Source organism: Alligator mississippiensis, chromosome 2, assembly GCF_030867095.1.
Source record: "Alligator mississippiensis isolate rAllMis1 chromosome 2, rAllMis1, whole genome shotgun sequence".
In the NCBI taxonomy this organism is placed as follows: domain Eukaryota; kingdom Metazoa; phylum Chordata; order Crocodylia; family Alligatoridae; genus Alligator; species Alligator mississippiensis.
The window spans coordinates 126,121,183-126,140,805 of record NC_081825.1 but is presented as its reverse complement, the minus strand read 5'-3'; the positions used below and the strand labels follow the sequence as shown (position 1 = coordinate 126,140,805).

General features: G+C 44.4%; 1 protein-coding gene across 2 annotated transcripts in view; it reads left to right on the top strand.

The window, feature by feature from the left end:
• Positions 1–19,623, top strand: part of ALPK1 (alpha kinase 1) — a 103,012-nt gene that overhangs the window by 35,493 nt on the left and 47,896 nt on the right. Inside the window, exons 1-3 of one of the 2 annotated variants that reach the window (XM_019500134.2) lie at positions 9,491–9,573; positions 13,347–13,528; positions 16,598–16,752. In XM_019500134.2, coding sequence (XP_019355679.2) covers positions 16,645–16,752 — 108 coding nt within the window. In that variant the 5' untranslated portion in view covers positions 9,491–9,573; positions 13,347–13,528; positions 16,598–16,644. Of the gene's footprint in view, positions 1–9,393; positions 9,574–13,346; positions 13,529–16,597; positions 16,753–19,623 lie in introns of those variants that run through there. The other variant, XM_006271534.4, reaches the window with a different exon arrangement.

The following is a 19,623-nucleotide window of genomic DNA, read 5'->3' as shown; positions in this document are numbered from 1 at the left end:
CCTCCTGCCACTCTACCCAACTTGGTGTGTGCACAAATTGAATAAATGTATGCTTGGTTCCATCATCCAAGTTACTAATAAAGATATTAAATAGTACTAGACTTAGGGCCCAGGACAGACCCCACGTGATATCTCCACCTAGTTTGACATTCAGTGTCAATGACTATTTGAGCACAATTATCCAACCAGTAATGCAGACACCTTTAGTTGGCAGCCTGTATTTCCATAGCTTAGCCAATAACAATACCATGGGAGACAGTCAAGGTACTCATGTGAGTATTAAAATCCTTACCAAAGTTGAGGTATGTCACAGAACTCCTTCCTCCACATCAGCAAAGTCTGGTTTATTTTTTGACAAGTCCATGTTGGCCATTACTTGTCGCCTTGTTATCTCTAGGTATGCACCAGTCAATTGCTTTAGAGTATGCATCTTTCCTGGGATGAGAGTTAGAATAACTGGTCTGTTAATCACTAGGTCTTTCTTCCTCCTTTTTAAAATATGTATAGTTTTTAAAGAAGTCTTCTAGAACAGTAGTGCTCAACCTTTTTGCTCTGGAGGGCTGGAAGGGCAGTGCCTGGTCTGTCTGCAGTTCGGGTTTGGTATGTGAGGCAAATGCAGTACGGCCCAATCTGGTCATGTGGAGCTAGGCAGGGACAGCCTGGCCCCAATCTAGCCATGCCAGGGAGGGGGAGGGGGCATGGATTGGCCCCAACCTGGCTGTGCAGGAAAGCCAGCCTTATGAAGGGAGGGGCCATGGGCAGGCCCTGATTTGGCCATGCAGGGCTTGGGAATTTGACAGCAGTGGAGGGGTGGCAGTATTAACTGCCAATGCTCCTGCACTGCCAAGTTTCTGACCCATGGGGAAGTGTGCAGGCCAGATGCTATGGCTCTGTAGGCTGGATTTGACCATGGGCCAGCAGTTGAGCACCCCCGTTCTAGAATATCGCCTGTCCTACACAGGTTCTCCAAATTACTTCAACCCGCTCCTTGAGTACTCTAGAATGAATCTCACTTGACCCTGCTGATTTGAAAACGTGGAGCTTATGTAAATATCTAATGTGTTCCTTTTCTTCCAGCAGATTGCCCCACAAATGGCTGTCTTATGAAATTATTGATATTGTCTCCTGTTCTTGTTCTTGGACATTTATATGGGTCTCCCCATTTTTCATTTACCTGGTATTTTGGCAACAAGTAGTATAAAACCCAGTTGAAAGCCCTCTTCACTGGGTTAGCAAGTCTGCAAGCAAACATGTTCTTCTTTTGGTATGCAGGATCTACCTTTATTCAGCAGGCCAACTTCCTGAAATACTACTCCTTAGTTAGAAAAGTTAGAGCCTTGAAGGCAACACCATCTGCACAGCTATGCACTGATCTCCAGGTTTCACGTGTCCCTGTTCCTTGACCTTTGGAATAGACAGGAACACAACCTAAGTGCATGCTTTCTTCACTTTTGCATGGTGTAGTGGAATATCTGAAAAGCTAAATTTACACCTCAGCTGACCTTGCAGCTTGTTTGAGAACCCATACCCTCAAAGAGACCGAGGTGAAGCACAGCTAGCACAGTAAGCATGACAGGTTCCCCAAAGCAATACTCTCTGGCATGCAGGGTTCTTTATTCCAGCCACCACTTTTGCCTCCCTTTTAATCTCTAGTTTCCTTCTTTTCCATTGTTGATAAAGAAAGTACATTTGCTTCAAGTCTGTAGACTCCACACTGTTCACCCCAGCAGTCTTTCACTATTAGTGGTGACCAAGGATCCTGGTTTTCTCTGTTAAAAAATCCAAAATTTTCAGATTAAAAACCCCAAATATTCAGTTTTCCACGATTAAACTGAAATGTCACTATATATATAGCTGTTAGTTGAATACAATGTTTTATGAATACATTTACAAGTTTAAAGCAATTTGGAAACCTACCATTCCCTCAATCACTAGAATAAAATTAATTCTAAATAACTATAAATTTTGGTATTTGATTTTGGTTTTTTTATCATGGAAAAATCAGAGCTCCCTCTGCCCTCTTTGCTCACCAGGATGCAAGTCCAGCTGCAGCTGTCCCCCGCACTGCTTAGTGGTGCTGTGCAGCCCTGATATGCCCTGATATGCCATTGCCCCTCACTGTCAAACCACAGCCCCCTCAGCCCTGCCAGTGCCCCTCATTCCCAACCCACAGCCCCCTGCACCCCGCAGGTGCCCTCCAGCCCCCCAAGCCCTACTTACCGCAAAGACTGCAGTCCCCTTCTCCTACCCCCTTCCCCTCCAGGTAGGACTTAGGGTTTCACCAGTGGTGGATTTTCTGTTTTCCCTGGGCAAACAGAAAATTGCCCCAACCCTGCATCTCCCAGGTGAGGCCAGGTTCCCTCTGCACCTGCCAGGGGGCTGCAGCTGGACCCACCCGGCCTCCTCGGCACATCTGGGGCAAGTTGGGGACATGAGTGCTGCTAAGGTGAAGGCGGCCCCGGCCCCGGCCCCAGCCCAACCTGACTCCTCTGCCCAGTGGGTGTCATGCAGCCAGAGCTGCAGTGCCCAGTGCCACAGGATGAGCCAGGGTCGGGGCCAGCCTGAGAGTGGGGACTGGCTCTGCGCCACCCTTGGCTGCCTACCCACACTTCTGCTGGCCCCTGCAGGTTGGGGCTGTCCCAACCCCTCCTGTCCCAGCAGCACTGGTGCCAGCGGCCACCTGCAGAGAGTGGGGAGCAGCAGGACTACCCATGGGGCCTCCTGGCAGCAGATGTCTGTGGGAAGCTGCTGCCACCTGCAAGGAGCCCCACACCCACCCCTAGCCCCTGGTTGGCCCAGCCAAAGGGGAGGAGGCACATGCTGCCCACCCGGGTGCCCGCAGCCAGGATGCCTGCCTGGGCCGTGCTGCCTCTGGCACCCCAGAGGGCCCCTGATTGGCAGGGGCCCCTAGGCCTGGACCACGCCAGTCTGTGTTTTAATCCGCCCCTGGGTTTCGTGCCCTTTTTGCAAGCAGATCATTGCCGGCTGGAACTCTGCCAGCCTGTGGAGAGCTGTTTGCAAAAGGGAAAACCTGTGGTTTTCCACTTCAAAGGGAAAAATCTGAGTTTTTCTCCTTTAAAGGGGAAATCCGCATTTTTCCGCAGGAAATGGAGAACTCAGATCCTTGGTGATGATGCAAGACACAAGACTATACTTGGCATCTGTTTAAAGGATGGTGCTTTCTTTTAAAGCTCTTTGGTATATATTGCATTGATTTAATTATACAGGTCAGCATCCTGTTTCTCCACCTATGCCACAGAAAGGACATTGTAATATTAGTTATTATGGTATTGATGTAGTTATTATGTCTTGGTGATGTGCCTGGTTCTGTCATTTTGTTCTTACTGTTGTTGTAATTCATCATTACTGTAAATGCACTCACTTATCTAGCCTTATGAAAAGCATGCAATTGGCCAAATTTCTCATTTGCTGAATTGTGTACATAATCACAGTAAGCATTTGTAAAGTTTTAGCTTACTGTAGTCTTTCCAGCTCTGGGAAGGGGAAGTCTGTGCTTATTCAGATGCCAGCGTAAGACTCCCTGCTAAGGCCCATCAATTCTTTGTGACGTTCACACTCTGTGCAGATCACGCAGCCACATGGCTACTCCTTACAGCTGACCACAAGTGTGATCTTACAGTCTGCAGCACTGAGGCCTGTCAATCCTCCTGATATGTTCAGCAAAAAAAAAGAAAAAAACAAAACCAGTTATAGGAAGGTAAATGGTTATATTCTAGCTCTTTTCCTCAGCTGCTCTGTAACTTGCACTGACATACCCAGCTCAGAAGAAAGAGCAGCCAGTGAAGAGAAACAAAGGATACAAATCAACAATTGTTGGTTGTAAGTGTGAATACCATTTCAGTATTAGTATTAGTATTATGCCATAGGATTACAGCATGTGTTGGGGTGTGTACAGAACACAATGAGCTCTGCTTGCTCAGAAAGAAAACTTTCTGGGTAATTCTCACCATCCATAAAAGCACAGGTTTTTTGAATGAGTGGGATGGCTCACTCCATTTCCATTGTTGTAAAGGGCTCCATGGTCAACTCCATTCACAGACAGCTATGTTGAAACCATACTCACCTTCATAAAGCACCAGATAATCCTCCATTTCTGTGACCAAGTCATTAGTTTATCTCCAATGATGTGTACTGCACAATGTCATCTAAAGGGATGGCAGCACAGATGAACAGTACAGTGTCCTGGCCTCCTTATCCCCAACCTTGTCTGATTAGTTGTCTGGTCCAGGGTCCAGTGTGTGATGGTATCCCAATTTTGGTTTTTGTCTTCTTCCAGCATTGCAGCGGTAGCCTATCTTTGCACCAAGAGGTGATGGCATTAATCTGCCTTTTTATTTGAAATCTAAAATATCAACATCTCTTTTTGTTCCTGCAGGCCATCAGGAAGATAAACCATTTTTTACTGGCAATGGTGCAGATTTATAGTTTGATATTTAACCAAACAAAGAAAGAGTCTGATACTGTAGTTGACATTTGTTCAGGGCTGAAATTGGAAGATATGAAAGAAAAAAAAAGTTTTCAGGATAATCTTACTGTTGCCTTCTCCCAACTGATAAAGGTACTTTGACTAGGCAAAAGTACATCAGAATCTACACTGTGGTATGCAGTAACTACAAGATATATTTTATTTCCTGATTACAACCTACAATTCCTATATATCCTTTAAGGAAAACTGTATCTAGAGTAACTAAGTCAAAAACTTGCATTTTTTTTTACCTGTGCTTTCATAACAAATCATAAACAATCCCCCCCCCCCCCCATGAATTTAGGGAAAAGATGTGTTTCTATATCTTTGGGTGGGTGGGTGGGTGGGTGGGTTACCTGACAACCATACCCACAAAATCACAGGTAAAACCTATAGAATCACTGGAAAATTCTTCATGAAGAATAATGAGATAGATTTTGGGGTCCAGTTTTAATATGCACAACTTATGTCAGAGAAATGTGTGCAGTGCTCTCATTTGACTCCCCTGGCTCTTGGGCCAATGTATATATGGCCTGTCTCTCTTATTCTACCATCTTGGCAAAGATCCCCTCCTCTCACACACATCCACCCCTGCCACTGAATATTAAGCAGTAAGTTTAGGATCTGTTGTTCAGGACATCCTTTGTCCAACAACCTTCTACTATGTGCTATTTCTAGAGCATATGTCTCTCTCTCTCACATGTGAATGCATGTGTAAAAAAAGTGAAAAAGTGTATGCGTTCTATAATACATGTATGCCTACATAAATATACAATAGGCAAGGATTTGGGGGGGGTTGACATTTTTTATTGGACAAACTGCATGGTTGAGATAAAGTTAGACAAACTTTTGAATGAAAGGTATTCTTCCTTAGGTTTACATAACACTACATAAATATACACATACATGAATGTGTATGTGTGTATCTTAATTCAGGGCACCCCAAGAAGTCCGGGTTTTAAGTAATCATCTACATACTTGAATGACGCCAGAGCCAGATGGCAGGGATGCTTCATTTTGACCTGTGATCTACTCATGGGATTTACCCATACTCACCCATTCACCAACAAGATTGTTTAACCAAATAAATCAATTGATGGATGTCAATGGATCTAATAGAATGGGTAACGATCAGTGCTTTTTACAGTAGCTTGAATAAAGGGATCTTTTCTTTCTTTCTTTTGACTGAAGGGGAACCTTCACCTGGTTCAACTACTGTAGCCCTGATGGGAAAAGGAAGAGAGAGTTTTGCTATAATAAGAATACCTTTTCAGTAATCTTGCAAGTCTTAGCAATTTCTCCCTATTTATAGCTGTACAAAGGATACTTAGGAAATTAACTGGTTAATTGCACAATTACCTGGAGACCAGTTCTACATGCAAAGTAGCTATCACAAAATAAAAAAGCTCCAACCAGCTATAAAGTTAGACCTTGAAAAAGTGTACTAACTTTATAGCTGGTTGCTAAAGAGCTTTAATTTGCAAGTGAGCAGGGTCTTCCCTGTGGCTGAGAGCCCCATTAGCTGACCAGGCTCCTAGCTGCAGGAGTGCACCATGCCCAGCGTGAAACCCCTGTGCCCTGAGGATTCTGACTGCACAAAGGAAAAAGAATATTATCAAGGTTGTGAAGTCAGGGATTCAATAAGGAAGACTGAAATTGCCTGATTGAAATTAATTCAACCCCCCTCGTATGTACCCATGATGATACCCTCTTTAATCACAGGATCACATATCATTTTTTTCCTTAAGCCCCCTGCCTCACTGCATGGGATAGATGGTGCTCACTTAATGAGCAGCCATTCATATATTGTTTTCTTCTTTTCATTCAATATGTGGCCCTAGGCCCTATTTGATACACACTACTTAAACCCCGCTGCAAGACAAAATTATTATTTACCTCAGGGCTCCCCTACAGCACACCTCACTATAGCATCTCAATACTTCATAGACATGCATGAATTTATGTTCACAACACTCTGTTTGATGGGGGGTGCCATTATCCCCATTTTTACAAGCACAAAATTTACACACACAAAAATTAAGATCAAAAGTATCCCCTGATTTGGGGTATTTAGGAAAGACTTGGGTCCTAATTTCTTCAGACCATTACCATTATACATAGGTTTATATGTTCAGATCGCAGTTCCCATTAACTGCAGCTGTAGCTGGGGGTGTTCAGCACTTCTTCAAATCAGACCCCAGGGTCTCGTATTGGGCATTTAGAAAATTAAAAATTACCAACCAATTATCACCACTGAAAACTCAGTTTAACCAACTTGACTATAATCATATGGAAACTCAGTGGCGGAGGCACAGATAAAATCCAAGTCTCCAGAATGGCATTTAGCTCTTAACCATGAGCCCCCTCCTCCCTCTTCCTGCAGGCCCGAGCTCTATTCACTGCACCCCTTGCAACTTCTACAGCAAATAGAGCAGACATCCTACAGACGACAGCCTCCTTACCTACACCCCCAGAGTAGGTCCATGAGTATGTGGGGCCAAATTAAGATTGCATTTGCATTGCAGCCTCAATTCTGGCATTTTTCACTTTGAGCACTCTTAATAATGCTCATTCAATATACATTTTTAAGAAAGGAACTGAAAAAAAAACAGAAATTCTTTTATGTAGCATCATGTTGAAATCCACATGGGCAGTCATTGCATTGGAAACCACCTTGCTGACCTCTATCACTTGAGCTAAGGGAGCAATTAATAGCAGTAAAAGGCTGTCAGCCTTTCTTGGTACTTGCTCTATAGGGAGGTGGGACAGTCCACTAGAACGTTTCACAGCCATTTTCTGGCAACAGAGCAATGGAGAAACTCGGAAAAATTGGGTTCCTTTCCGGGGTCTACTGGAGAGCGTTCCCTAATGGATAGAGACTCAACTGCCATTTCCCCCTCAAGCTTGACCTCATCTACCCTATAGATAGATAGATTATAGATAGGGTAGATGAGGTCAAGCTTGAGGGGGAAATGGCAGTTGAGTCTCTATCCGTTAGGGAATGCTCTCCAGTAGACCCTGGAAAGCTTTCCAGTGTGGCCCAGTCTTGGTCTTCTCTTCTGTGGCTTGGCATCTGTTCCCAGCTCCATTCTCCTTACCTAGCCATTGCTAATCTTTGCTTTCAGCCATTTCAAACCAGGATTTACCCAGGACTAGGATGAGACCCAGCCTTTCTCCCAGTTCCAATTTTCTTGAACAACCAATCCCAGTTTCCCTCTCCCAGTTTCATCTGGTCTCTCTTCCCCATGCTAGCCTCCAGTTGTCCCACTTACGTTTCCCTTCCTCAGTGGCTCACGATCCCAATCTCATTTATCAATCCACTCTCAATGTCTGTCCAGCCCTACCACTGGCCTCTTGTCCCTGTTTTCTTACAAACCCTTGTTCTTCATCAGGTCCATCTCCCTTTGCTCTTTACCTTTTTTCCTCTGCTCTGCTCAGTCCCACCCTCTTTGCCCAGCCATTCTCAGTACCTGCCCTTGGTTTTCAGTTCTAGTCTCCTCATCCAATCAGTCTCAACTCTCTCCAGCTCCCAGTCCCAGTCTTTTTGCCTAGCTGGTCCTAATTTCAGCCCCAGTCTAATCTATGCGCAGGTCTAGTTCTTGTCCTTTCAGTGTTTCAATCAAGCAGTTTCCTGTTCCCTGGTGCCTGAAGCTAGCTGGGGAGTCAGTAAGAGCATCAAATCCCTATACTCGGGTCTGGGACTGGTAGCTGCAACTTTAGGGAAACTCCTGTTCAGCTGAGAGGGAGATATACCTACATGGGCTGAATCTTCCGGGAATTCAGCCACTACCATTCTAAGTTGTTTCTACTGAGCAAAATTTGGGCAGATTTTTGGGAAGATGGCAAAAAGCACAGCAGGCCACACAAAGGACATACTCAGCCACATTTTAAGCTCTTGCTTCTGAACATAAGAGCACCCCAGCGTTTCAAAAGAAAAGGCCATCAAGATTTTTTACTGGGACTAAAACAATTTTTTTCCCCATGCTTGAAAACAGCTGAATCATTTTGGCCACAATATTATCCAAACATCACACCAGGAAATTGTGGCAAAGTTAGAAATGACTGAAACAAAATCTGAGAATGGGAAGCATTGAACATCCTTACTCAGAGGGACAGACTTCCTTGTTCTACCCTTGCTGAATGCCACACGTTTGTTGTAGCTGAACTAATTTCGCAGTTCTTTTTGCAACTTCATGCTGGATCTTTGTTGTATAGACTGTACATATACGCTGTTTGGACAGCTGTTGAAGCAGTCAGAAAGATCTTTAGTTTTAGTTTGAGTATCAGGATAAACTTCTTTCCAGACTTTATTTGTTATCACTTTCTTATACAAAGAGAAAATTCTATTGGGAAGATTAGCCACCAGTTATATTGCCTGGAGTAAGAAAGGGGAGAGCCCCATTCTACCATGCCATGAAGGAAAAAAAATTATACAGCCTTACTGTTTCCTGCTGAGTCTAGTAGGCACATGCAGTGTCACCCAGCAGGCCTTCCAAAAAATGTGAAGCCTGCATTAAAAGGTCTGCAGTGCAGTTCAGACCAAAAGCACTTGACTGCGTGAGTCTCCTATGTGCAAAGGGATTCAGTGCACCCTGGCTAGTCACTTCACTGCCTGTGATGTTATGGCTCCATTGAAAAGGGGGTCATTTCTCTCTGCTTTCTGGTACCCCAGAGATGTTCGCCTTGCACAGTTTGTCACAGAGACCCTGCAGTAATTTCACACACTCCTCTAATAAAGTCCTCAGAGGCTGTCATGTATTTTCATGTATTTCCCCTATTATCTCTCCCTGCTTGAGTCTCACAGATAATTGATGATGCTTTAGTTAATCATCTTCCCCCTCTTTTGTTCACCAGGTACCTCAGCCTTGAAGGGATCCTTTTCATTTAGAATTTGTGTCTTCTCCTAGGTAATTGATCACCGCGCACCCGGGGACACCCAATTCACAGCAGAGTGGGAGCAGGCATCATGAATAATCAAAAAGCCGTGGCTGCGCTGCTGCAGGAGTGCAAGCAAGCCCTGGATGGGCTTTCGTCAGAGGTGTCTGACACACACGGGGAAGACGAGAGAGAGTACCAGCAGTGCAGAGGTGAGGTCCCAAGGAGAGGCACCAGGAACAAACCAGTAGGTTGCTCTGAGCTTCTACGCCACAGTGACAAGTCCCCATCCCTGCCCTATTTTTCTTCTCCTGGCAGATGATTGTCAAGAGATGACTAGATTTCTAGGGCATGAATGGGATATGGGCTACTGGCAGGCAGGGAAAGAAGCCCACTTTGTTGCAGTGAATTGCTGTCAGTTCTAATTTTCAGCTTCAGTAAACATGAGGCTAGAAGGAACTGTTTAGTTTGGGAAGAACAATGCCCAAAAGTTTGCTGGTGCACATAAATTTCACTTATTAAAAAAAATGCAAGTCCTGAATGCTGGCACATGTTTACTTTCCCTCACTAGGAATTTGTGTCTGTTGCTGAAGTGTTTGGCAGTTCCTCCTCATGCAAGAGTTCACCACTTGAGTCTCTTTCTTGTAAAACAAGTGTCACCTCTACAAGTGGCGTCCTAAGAAATATACACATTGAAGAAATAAGCTCTGCCATTTAACACTCGAAATAAAGCCATGGAAAATGAGGACTATGATGGAAGAATTTTACGGTGTGGGAGCTAGCATTTTGTTTTCAGCATTCTTGTTGTAGCTGGAAATTGGAGGTGAATTTTAAAGTCATACTAGACATGAAAAGCTATTACATGCTCCAGTTAGTTCTGTTCTCTCTGTAAAAGTTTTCCAAGGGGTTACTAATATAGCTGTTATCTTTTAAGCTCGTATTACTGAATCTGTCTGAGGCATTTGTCTTTCCCCCTAGGATTCTGTGTATTCTGTTTTGCCTCAGAGAAAAGTCAAATCACTTTTTTAATGAACAAAAAGGAAAAGATGAACAATTGAAGTTGAGATTTTTTTTCAAGTTTTTTTTTAATCAGAGCCAGAGCATGGCTCTCACCATCTAGTTCACTTGTCTGCTGTACTTAGTGCTATATAATTTCCCTGAGTCCTTACTTTACATGAATCCATGCTAAACTTCTTTTTTTTGTATTTTATTCTCTTTGGGACACATGCAAATCCTGTGCTCTTACTAGGGGTCAGCTGGCTGGACAGCACCTATGTTTGTGTCTGACTATGGCTGCGGGTGATGCATAGGTTATAGATACGGGAAGATTTTCTTTTCTTTTCCTTCCCCTCCACCCCGCAACAAAGGGTACTTTGTTTTCTCATCACAAATTCCTTTAAGCTTTATTATCACTTGTCAGCATGGGCTCTTGAGCTCCTAATCAGGTAGTGCTTTATTTTTTCTCCTCCTCCTGCTCTTTTCTCCTATTAAGGGCCACAGAGCATGAGAAATGGTCAATTTAGTTCCAGATAAGGTAAATCAGTGCCCTTATAATCACTGAATTAGACATGGCCCTTCAGGTAAACTGCTTCAGGAAATGGGTGATCAGAGACCAAAGTGATGCTCAAGCTTTTCTTGGGAAGCTGCTTGAAAGCAGCAGCTCCCACGAGCTGCCTGAAAGCAAAAAGGATCTTCTTGCAGTGGGTCAGTGACACTAATATTAATAAGTAATCGTAATTACGAGCAAAGTGCGTGTCTCCCCGACCTGCAGGTTGGTTGATGGTCTCAGATTGCAGATCCCCTTGCCTCTGGCAGGTGGTTTTTAAATACCAGTAACAATCAGAGTGAGATATATAACTGATTCATCAGGCCCACATGTGCTTCCACAGAATGGCATTAGTACAGGGTCACTTATGGCAGCAGTTTGAGCCAAGGGGACTCTCTGAACACAAACACTGAGGGGTTTCTTCGCCCCCCCCCCACCCCTCCCCCAGACATTGCCTTTGTTAGCCTGGCTTTTTCAGACCAAACACGAGAAGAACTGAAAGCCAAACACACATAAATGGGGGGAAAAGAAAATCCTCATTTTACTTTACTTGAGGGAGATGGAATGGTTATCTTCTTTTCTTTAAAAAAAATTACAAATCCTTCCAATCAGCATCAATGCAGTTTTAGCTCCCCCCTCTATCACAGTAATTGAAAGTGCATTTACGTGACTTATGGTGATGACAATGCCATGCCAAAAATCCATTACTTTAGGGGTTGGGTAATCTGAAGAGTTCAAGATGACTCAGAGCCACTAACTGCACAATTTGGGGACTGCGTTACATGTTGTTACAAAATAACACAATACAGTAAGGGTATTTAGAGTGATTATTTCTACTGTAGTACTACCCTGAGGTCCCAATCAGGTTGGAGCACATTGCAAGCCCATAAAAATGCATAATCCCAAAAACAATCTAAGGGTAAAAACAGACATTGCCAAACAAAATGGATCAGCCATGGTGGGATATGACCCATCATAGATGATCTGCTTTATTGGGCAAAACACACATCACCTGTTGTCCCACACTGGGCCCCTGCCTGAAGCAGAACAATGGGCAACATGTTCCCTTTGCCTGGGAATTTCCTGTGTCCCTCACTGCCAAGGTGCTGGGACCCAGCACCTTGTACCTCCACACCGGGACCTTCACCAACCCATGCCTGCACATAAAACATGGATCGGTATGTGACCTGGCACAGGTCCCAGTCTGGAGAAACTGGGTGCAAGGAATTCCCTGGGTCCTGTAGCACCCCACACCTTCTTGCCAGGATCCACACTGACCCATGCTTCACATGGAGGCACAGGTCAGTGCAGGTCCTAGCATGGAGGCATAGGGCATCAAAAATTCCCTGGGTCCCATGTCTCCATGCCGGGACCAATGCAGGCTTTCTCTGCTTACAGAGACATACCCCTGGAGATCTTGGGGTAGGTGCCCATAAGCAGGGAACCCTGACTTACCCTGTTTACAGGGAGGTGCCCTGAGATTCCTTGGCTCATGTCTCTGTAAGCAGGGAAAGCCAGGCAGGCACTCACATTGCTTGACGGGCCTGATCCTATGTATAATTCCTGGGAAATTCCCAGGGGGCACAGGATTGGGCCCCACAAGCCCCCAGAGCACCTGCCTGGGGCAGTTGGACAGTTAGGGAAGCTCTGGATTCCTCACACTCTCCCACCACGGACCAAATAGATGTCTGCAACAGTAAAGCAGCATTTGTACACTACCTTTTGTCAGCCACTGATGTGGCACCATAAAAATTTGTGCTTCCATAAAAAAATTTACGGTGACACAAATGTGACATTAGGTGAGGTCTGTTTCTACCCCTATCCTCACTGACTTTCATTGGAACTTGGATTCCTAGGTGCTTGAGTACTCACTTTTGAAAAATGAGACTTTTTAGTCAATGAGATGGTTTTGCAAATGTTGCCTCAATCCGTTTCTAACCAGTAGAGCAAAAAAGGGTTCTTGATGTCCGTGTTCACTCCTTCTTTTTTTTTTAACTACAGCTAAGTAGAAGGAAGGTTCACCCGCAGGATAGGAGCCAAATGAAAGCAAGATGTAAAAGAATGTGACAAAAATAGAGGAGCATAAGAGTAACAGTTACAGTTACGCACACAGAGAACCCACCAATGATCCAGACCACAATATTTACAATTTTTACTAATTACTATGCCTAATGCTATTATAGTTCTCTAAGTATTAGAAATATTTATTGCATTGTGGGGTTTTTCATATGGGAGATATGAGGAAGGTGGAGAGGAGTAGGGCACAGCAAAGGATGAACACAGGAAAGATGGGTAAGCTGCAATCTAGAGGTAGAGCAAGTAAGTACCAGAAGGTGCAGATCAAATTTCTCTTAACACAGATGGCTGAGCCAATGTTCCAAGGTATTTTTTGGAGGAGAAGCTGAGTCTAGTGTCTCTGTTACCTTCTTACTTTTCTAGGCTTTTAGAGAAGCTGAAAGCTTTAAAGGCCCTCCCTTGAAGCTATCAGTCCTATGGGACTGCATGCAAAGTGGCAGAAAAGCACTTGCTGTGACTTGGTGTCTCCAACCAGGCATCACCATGCTCCACTGGGAAGGGGCTCTCTTCATGTATTAATTTACTTCAGACCACCCTGTAGAAAGGTAGGTCCATGTATTTCTTGTGCTGAGCCATATTTCTTTCAGCCCTTTTCATGTGCTACTAGTATCATCATGGAGAGGTTGGCAGCAATTGTTAAATATTCCTTTATCCCATCCATCCATAATATTTATTCACCTTTCCGTGGTTTGCAGCAATGGGAAATAAGTAGTTCAGACAGTACTTAAGAACACTGGAGACACCTGGCTGTGTGTGGAGCACCAGCAGTATATAATGGCATTACTATGCTGCACACTCAGAACTAAAGCAATATCTGAGAACGCATGGGTGGGAAATCATGTGCAAGAATGTGGGCATAATTTTAGAAGCAATTTTTGAAACTTTGGCCCTGAATGTCTGCCATTTTCCAAGGAAATCTATTCTGTAAGCCAACAGATCTAGCTGTTAGACAGTTGGTTTTAGTGTGAGTAGGAAAGGTATGTTTCAATTTATTATTATAATCTCTAAAATATTACAGTTTTGTAGCAATGCAGAAGTACATTTCTCTCATTAAGCAATGATGATCTCAACACATGGCTTTTTCCTGGGAATTAATGACCAGATGGGGCCAGATATGCAGCTGATGATCACCATTAACCCCAGCTGGTCAATAATCCCTGGCTTAATCTATTTTTATTAGCACTGGGAGTTAGCGTCACTTGATAGTTAGCACAGAAGACTGAGAGTCACAAGGCTTGGATTCTATTTCTAACTCTGCCACTGACTCACTTGGTAATATTTGGCAAGTCACTGAAGGGCAGATAAATAAAATATACTTACTATATTTATTTGAATCCAAGACAAGGGTTTTTCCCCACAGTCAGCATGTGGAAAATAAAGCCTCACCTTGGATTTGAATACTCGCCTGGGGCAGGGAGTGGCTCAGTTCCAGCTTTGGGCTCCACTGCCTGCCCCAAGACTGAATGGCTTGTTTGGGGGGGCAGGGAGCATGTAGCCAGGAGGAACCTGGGGTAGACCAGGGGTTGGGGGGGGAGCCTGCAGCCTGCCCTCCCACCCCTTGCCCTCTCTATGCCTGTGCCTGCCTTCCCTCTTCTGCCCTTACCTCCCACTCCCCCCAGCTACCCCTTTCCTCCCCTTACCTTCTGCTCCAGCTCTGGTTCTTCTAGCCCCAACCCAGCAGGGCCAGAAGCTGCTGCTGCTGCTGCTTCACCCTGGCCAGGCTAGGCTGAGGCTGGTCTGAGCCACTCTTGCTGCTGGCTGCCCTGGAGGAGCAGAACTGCAGCAGAAGGTAAGGGGTGGACAGGGAGTGGGGGGACAGGCTTCAGGGGAGAGCAGGGGGTGAAGGAGGCAGGGAATGCGGAGCAGGCATGGGCATGGAAGGGCAGACAGCAGGGGGATGCATGGTGGGGCAGGAACAGGCCCATGGAAATGAGCAGGGGAGCAAGGGGCTGGGGCTTAGCCCTTCATCCCCCGCCACTGCTTTCCCCACCACAGCAGTGAGGGGGACGGATTTCAGATGACCTTCTACTAATTAGATTCTATACATGAAAAATTATAACAAACAGGGGTGATGAGTGAGGGGTGCACGCAAGTGCATGTGCACGTGCATGCCCTGAGCGTGGTGGTGCAGCCCCTACAAAATGTGCCGCCAACACTGTTGGGGGCGCCTGTGGGTGGTCGCCACTCGCCCCTGCTGCCAACACCACCAGTGGCATCTGTGGGCAATCAGCGATCCCCCCTGGCTGCGGCCAACACTGCCAGCGACATCTGGAGGTGGTCGCCGACCATTGGTCCGTACTTGCCACCCCCATCCCCCCCACCACCGCCAGCACCGGCAGCGTCTATGTGAGGTCCTGCCACTGCTGTACCCCTCCAGCCACTGTACAGAATCTAGTTATTAAGGATATTTTTAAAGTTATTTTAGATTCAGGTAAATCTGGTATTGTATACGTCACCAGGAGAAGCTGAGATGAAAGGTACCATAAGAGCGGTTTTCAAAAGGACAGCACTGTACTAACTGTTCCCACTGAAGTCCCATTGACTACAGCAGGAGCAGAGTTCAGTCAGTGTAGAGCACTTTGGACAATATGTCCAACATTTGTGCTGCTACGTTTTTGCTGCTGCGTACACCCCTGCAAGTGTGCTTTGGTGAGGGCTCCACTCCAAGCAAACTGCCCTTGCCTGGTTTCTTCCAGCTCCCAGCATGCTGGAGAAGCCAGGGCATGACTGCAGAAGTGGAGACGCTCTGGCCAGCAGCCATAGCATCTCCCTGGAGGACTGAGCCTCTGTGTCTACTGTCACATGCACCATGCCACTTTTTTTCCTGGGCTTGGTTTGGGTTTCTTTTGGTACTGGGATTTCCCAGTAGCAAATTTTGGCCCCACGCTGCAGATTTGCCACATGGAGCACATTTCAACATTCCCTGTGTGTGGGTTGGGGCACCACAAAGAAGTTTGCAGAACCACAAACCACATGTGCCTGCATGTCTGGACATGACCTATTATTGTACTCAACCTGGTTCTGAGACTGTGATCCCCAGTTATTTCTGTTAGAGAAAGACAGATGGCTTGTGGCCAACAACCTTATCTTTTTCATCAAAAAATCATTCCTGAATACATATTATTGTTATTCAGCTTTGACAAATCTCTGTGTACGGCCCATCCCCCAGATTTGAAAAAAATGTTCTAATTATCATGGTCTATTATTATTATTATTATTATTATCAATAGAATCTTAATATGGTCCTTTACAAAGCAGATAAGTTTACCATTGGCTTCATGCACTCTGTCAAAAATCCCCTATTCACTTCAGGGAAAACATTTCCTTCATTTCTCTAGTTTTTCACGCACAGATGGCCACTGAAGTGTTTTACTTCCTGCTAAAAACCTTTTTAATGGCTGGCAGGTCTAATTTACCTGCAGGGCACAGCAGAGCAAAGTAACTGATGATAGGCAACCTCTCATTATTAGTCTTGTGGCAAGAATAAAGGACTCTTAGCAATTGAGAAAAGGTGCAAACCAGGAGGGGAATGCTTTTTGGAAGCAAGGTGCTACATGACAACATTTACCGCTGAATCACCTGTCATTTCCTTACATGCACTTTGACCTTTTCAGCTTTGCTCCCCGATGATCTAAGGACCCTTATCGAAGAGGCAAAGGAAATGAAGTGGCCCTTTGTGCCGGAGAAGTGGCAGTACAAACAAGCCCTAAACCCAGAAGACAAAACAAACCTGCAAGATATAATCGGTCCAAGGCTGCATGACTTGCTGGTATGAAGTTCAACACACCTGTCCTTTCCAACTACAAATGCAATGCTTGAATGTACAGTGTCCTAGTAAATGATCTTCACTGCATGCCCATGACTCCACTCCTCACTGGAGTTTTAGCAGACAAACTGAAATGAGGAAGTATAGATCAGAAAAGGGGCAGTCACAAATGCACAGAAAGACAAACTAGAGTTAGGACTCCATCTCTTCAACTGTTACTTTCCTAGATAGATATTTATGAGCAGCTTGGAATTATTCTTTTTGTGATTTTAATTTATGTACTGGAGACAGGGTTTTGTTGCCATCAGCATTCATTAAATAACTAATCTCCAGGTAGGAAGGACATGATAAAAGGGGAAAGAATGAAGGACAGCAGTCCTCAGAAACCAAGGTCCTTAATTGAAATCAGTAGGAATTCTGTCACTGACATCAGTATATGATTAGGCCTTCAGTTTGGGGCTAAGTACAGACAGTCAAAAAAACCTGAGACTGAATCAATTCAATCTTCACAGGTTAGTCTAAGCTGCATGGATTGCACTGACAAGCAAGTGAACAGACATTCATTTCAATTCTGGAAATGCAGCCACATACCTGCACTGGCTCAGGCCAGAAGCCAGGAGGCTCTAGAGCACACCTCCCTGCTTGGCTAGACCAGACAGCTTGGGCCAAGCCTAGCCTGCCCACTCTGCGAGAGGGCATTTGCACTGGAGGTGCAAAGCATCCTGGGATCTTGGGGGACTATGAGTTAACTTGAATTTGGAGGAGATCTGAGACAGTTCAATTAACTGATTTAACCTAAATCAGTTAAGTCTGATACTACATTCATCCAGGTTTATCTTGAGCTGGTTTTGGCCAATTTGAAAGCAGTTTGTGCGCACTGAACTTCTGTTATGTTACAAATCTGAACCAGTTTCCAATCACTTATACTGGCTTATGTGTAACTTCTGTCCCTAGCCAGGATGTCTCTGTTATGCTGTGTCAGACTTCAGCTTGAAGTCTCAGGTTGGGTTTTTCTATCACTTCCTCAACTCACCAGTCCACTGAACAGCCTTTATAACAATCATTAAGAGAATCTCTTGCTGTCCCTTATAATGGGAAAAAAATGCCTTAACATACACAGCAGAGCTGAAGGTGGGGAAATAAGTCTTGATGAACAGGGCAGGCAGTGGGTACTATGCTCCCAGGCAAAATAATGTGAGTGAAACAAGAGACATCTTCCATATGCGCAAAAAATTTGTGACAGTGCTACAAGGAAAGTATCTCAATTATTAATGAAAAAGAGTATGCAGAGCCTAAAAGGGCTTTGATGGTTTTACCTCTTCTAAGACTGTTTATATACATTTGCAAACTCCAGCAACAAGAAGCAGTGTGTACAAACAGTTCCTTAATTCAGTAAACTGGAACAAAATATTTTTTAAAAATCACTTTACAAAATCCTTTTGGTCTAACGCCATGCTGTTACACTGGGACTTCCAACAATAGAAGAGATTTTTCTGGGAGGATTTAAATACTCTGCACTAAAATGAAATCAAACTCTGAAAGTATGTGCACAAGTAAAATTTTATTAAACCAGATTTGGAAAAGAATATATAATTGATGTAAATCAATGGGACTGCTAACACAGAACAAGCAGTCAAATGAGCAAGGACTGGTAGGTTCAAGCCATCCATTTGAGGATAAAATTATTTGACGGAATCTCTTTGGAGACCTCATCCTGCCCAGAAGTATTTGTATACAGAGAGGAATCCCCACTGATACAGCTTCTCATGTAAGAAAAGGAAGCTCCCTCAAGTATGAATTTTCAGGATATGACCATATCAGGTCCCTGAAATGTGCCAGCCTGGGAAGTGATGAGCTTCAGCTGGAACAAAATGGGTAAAAAGTAGAGAAAAATATTATTTTCTCTAATCTTGTGAACAAAATGGGAGGTGGGTAAGAAATGCAGATGGAAATGCAGTGTTTAGGTTGATGACATCCCTTTAAAACTGGGATGCAAAGTGAAGCTGAGGCACCACATTTTCCTCCTGCTTACACTGAAGTAAATCAGGACTAAACAGTAGAATTACACTGGTGTAAGTGAAAGAGGAGTCAGGACCGAGAGACCTGTAGGAAATCCAACCCCATAGACTTCAGGGAAGCTAGGATTTCATCCTTCATCTGTGTGGCTCAGTGGATGTGCCATCCGAGTAAGGACAGCAAGTTTTGTATCCAAGAACTTCAATCTCTTTTATACATGAGTATAATTAGCTTTAGAAAAGCAATTTGGAAGTTTGTGTTAGTCACTGTTCTTGTTACTGATGAGAGGGGAGGTTTCATTTTTATACACTGCACTGGTGAGGGGGATTTTTATTGTAATTCAGAATTTGTTTTGCTGTTTTCTTTTTCTCCTTTTCTTTTCTTTTGTGCATGATTTTTTTTTGTGTGTGGCCTTAGACAGAAATTTATGGCAGAGGCCGACCTCCTTTACAACACACACAAAGCTTTCTAACTTTGGAGGGTTTGTCTGCTCTCTCCCAGGATAAACACCTGCAGTAAACTCCCCAAGAAACCTGGATAGATGGGAGATTAATGTGGCTGTAATAGTGGAGCAGTGTTTTCAGCATTATGCCCTCTCCCCAGGTAGATGAGTCTTTTCCGAGATGATACCAATTATTTATTGCCGAAACATCTGTTGATAACTGCAGCTGCCCTTGTTAAACAAAGCATATCATGGGGTCATACACTATAGGGACCTAAAATCCTACCGCATGCTAGTTTTAGACTATTCACCAACACCCCCTGAAGTCCATGGGTTACCGTCTTCTTCAATGTTTCATCGTGCCGTTAAAAATACTTTGTAAACACTGTGCTGCCTTTCCCCATGTGCTTTGAAGT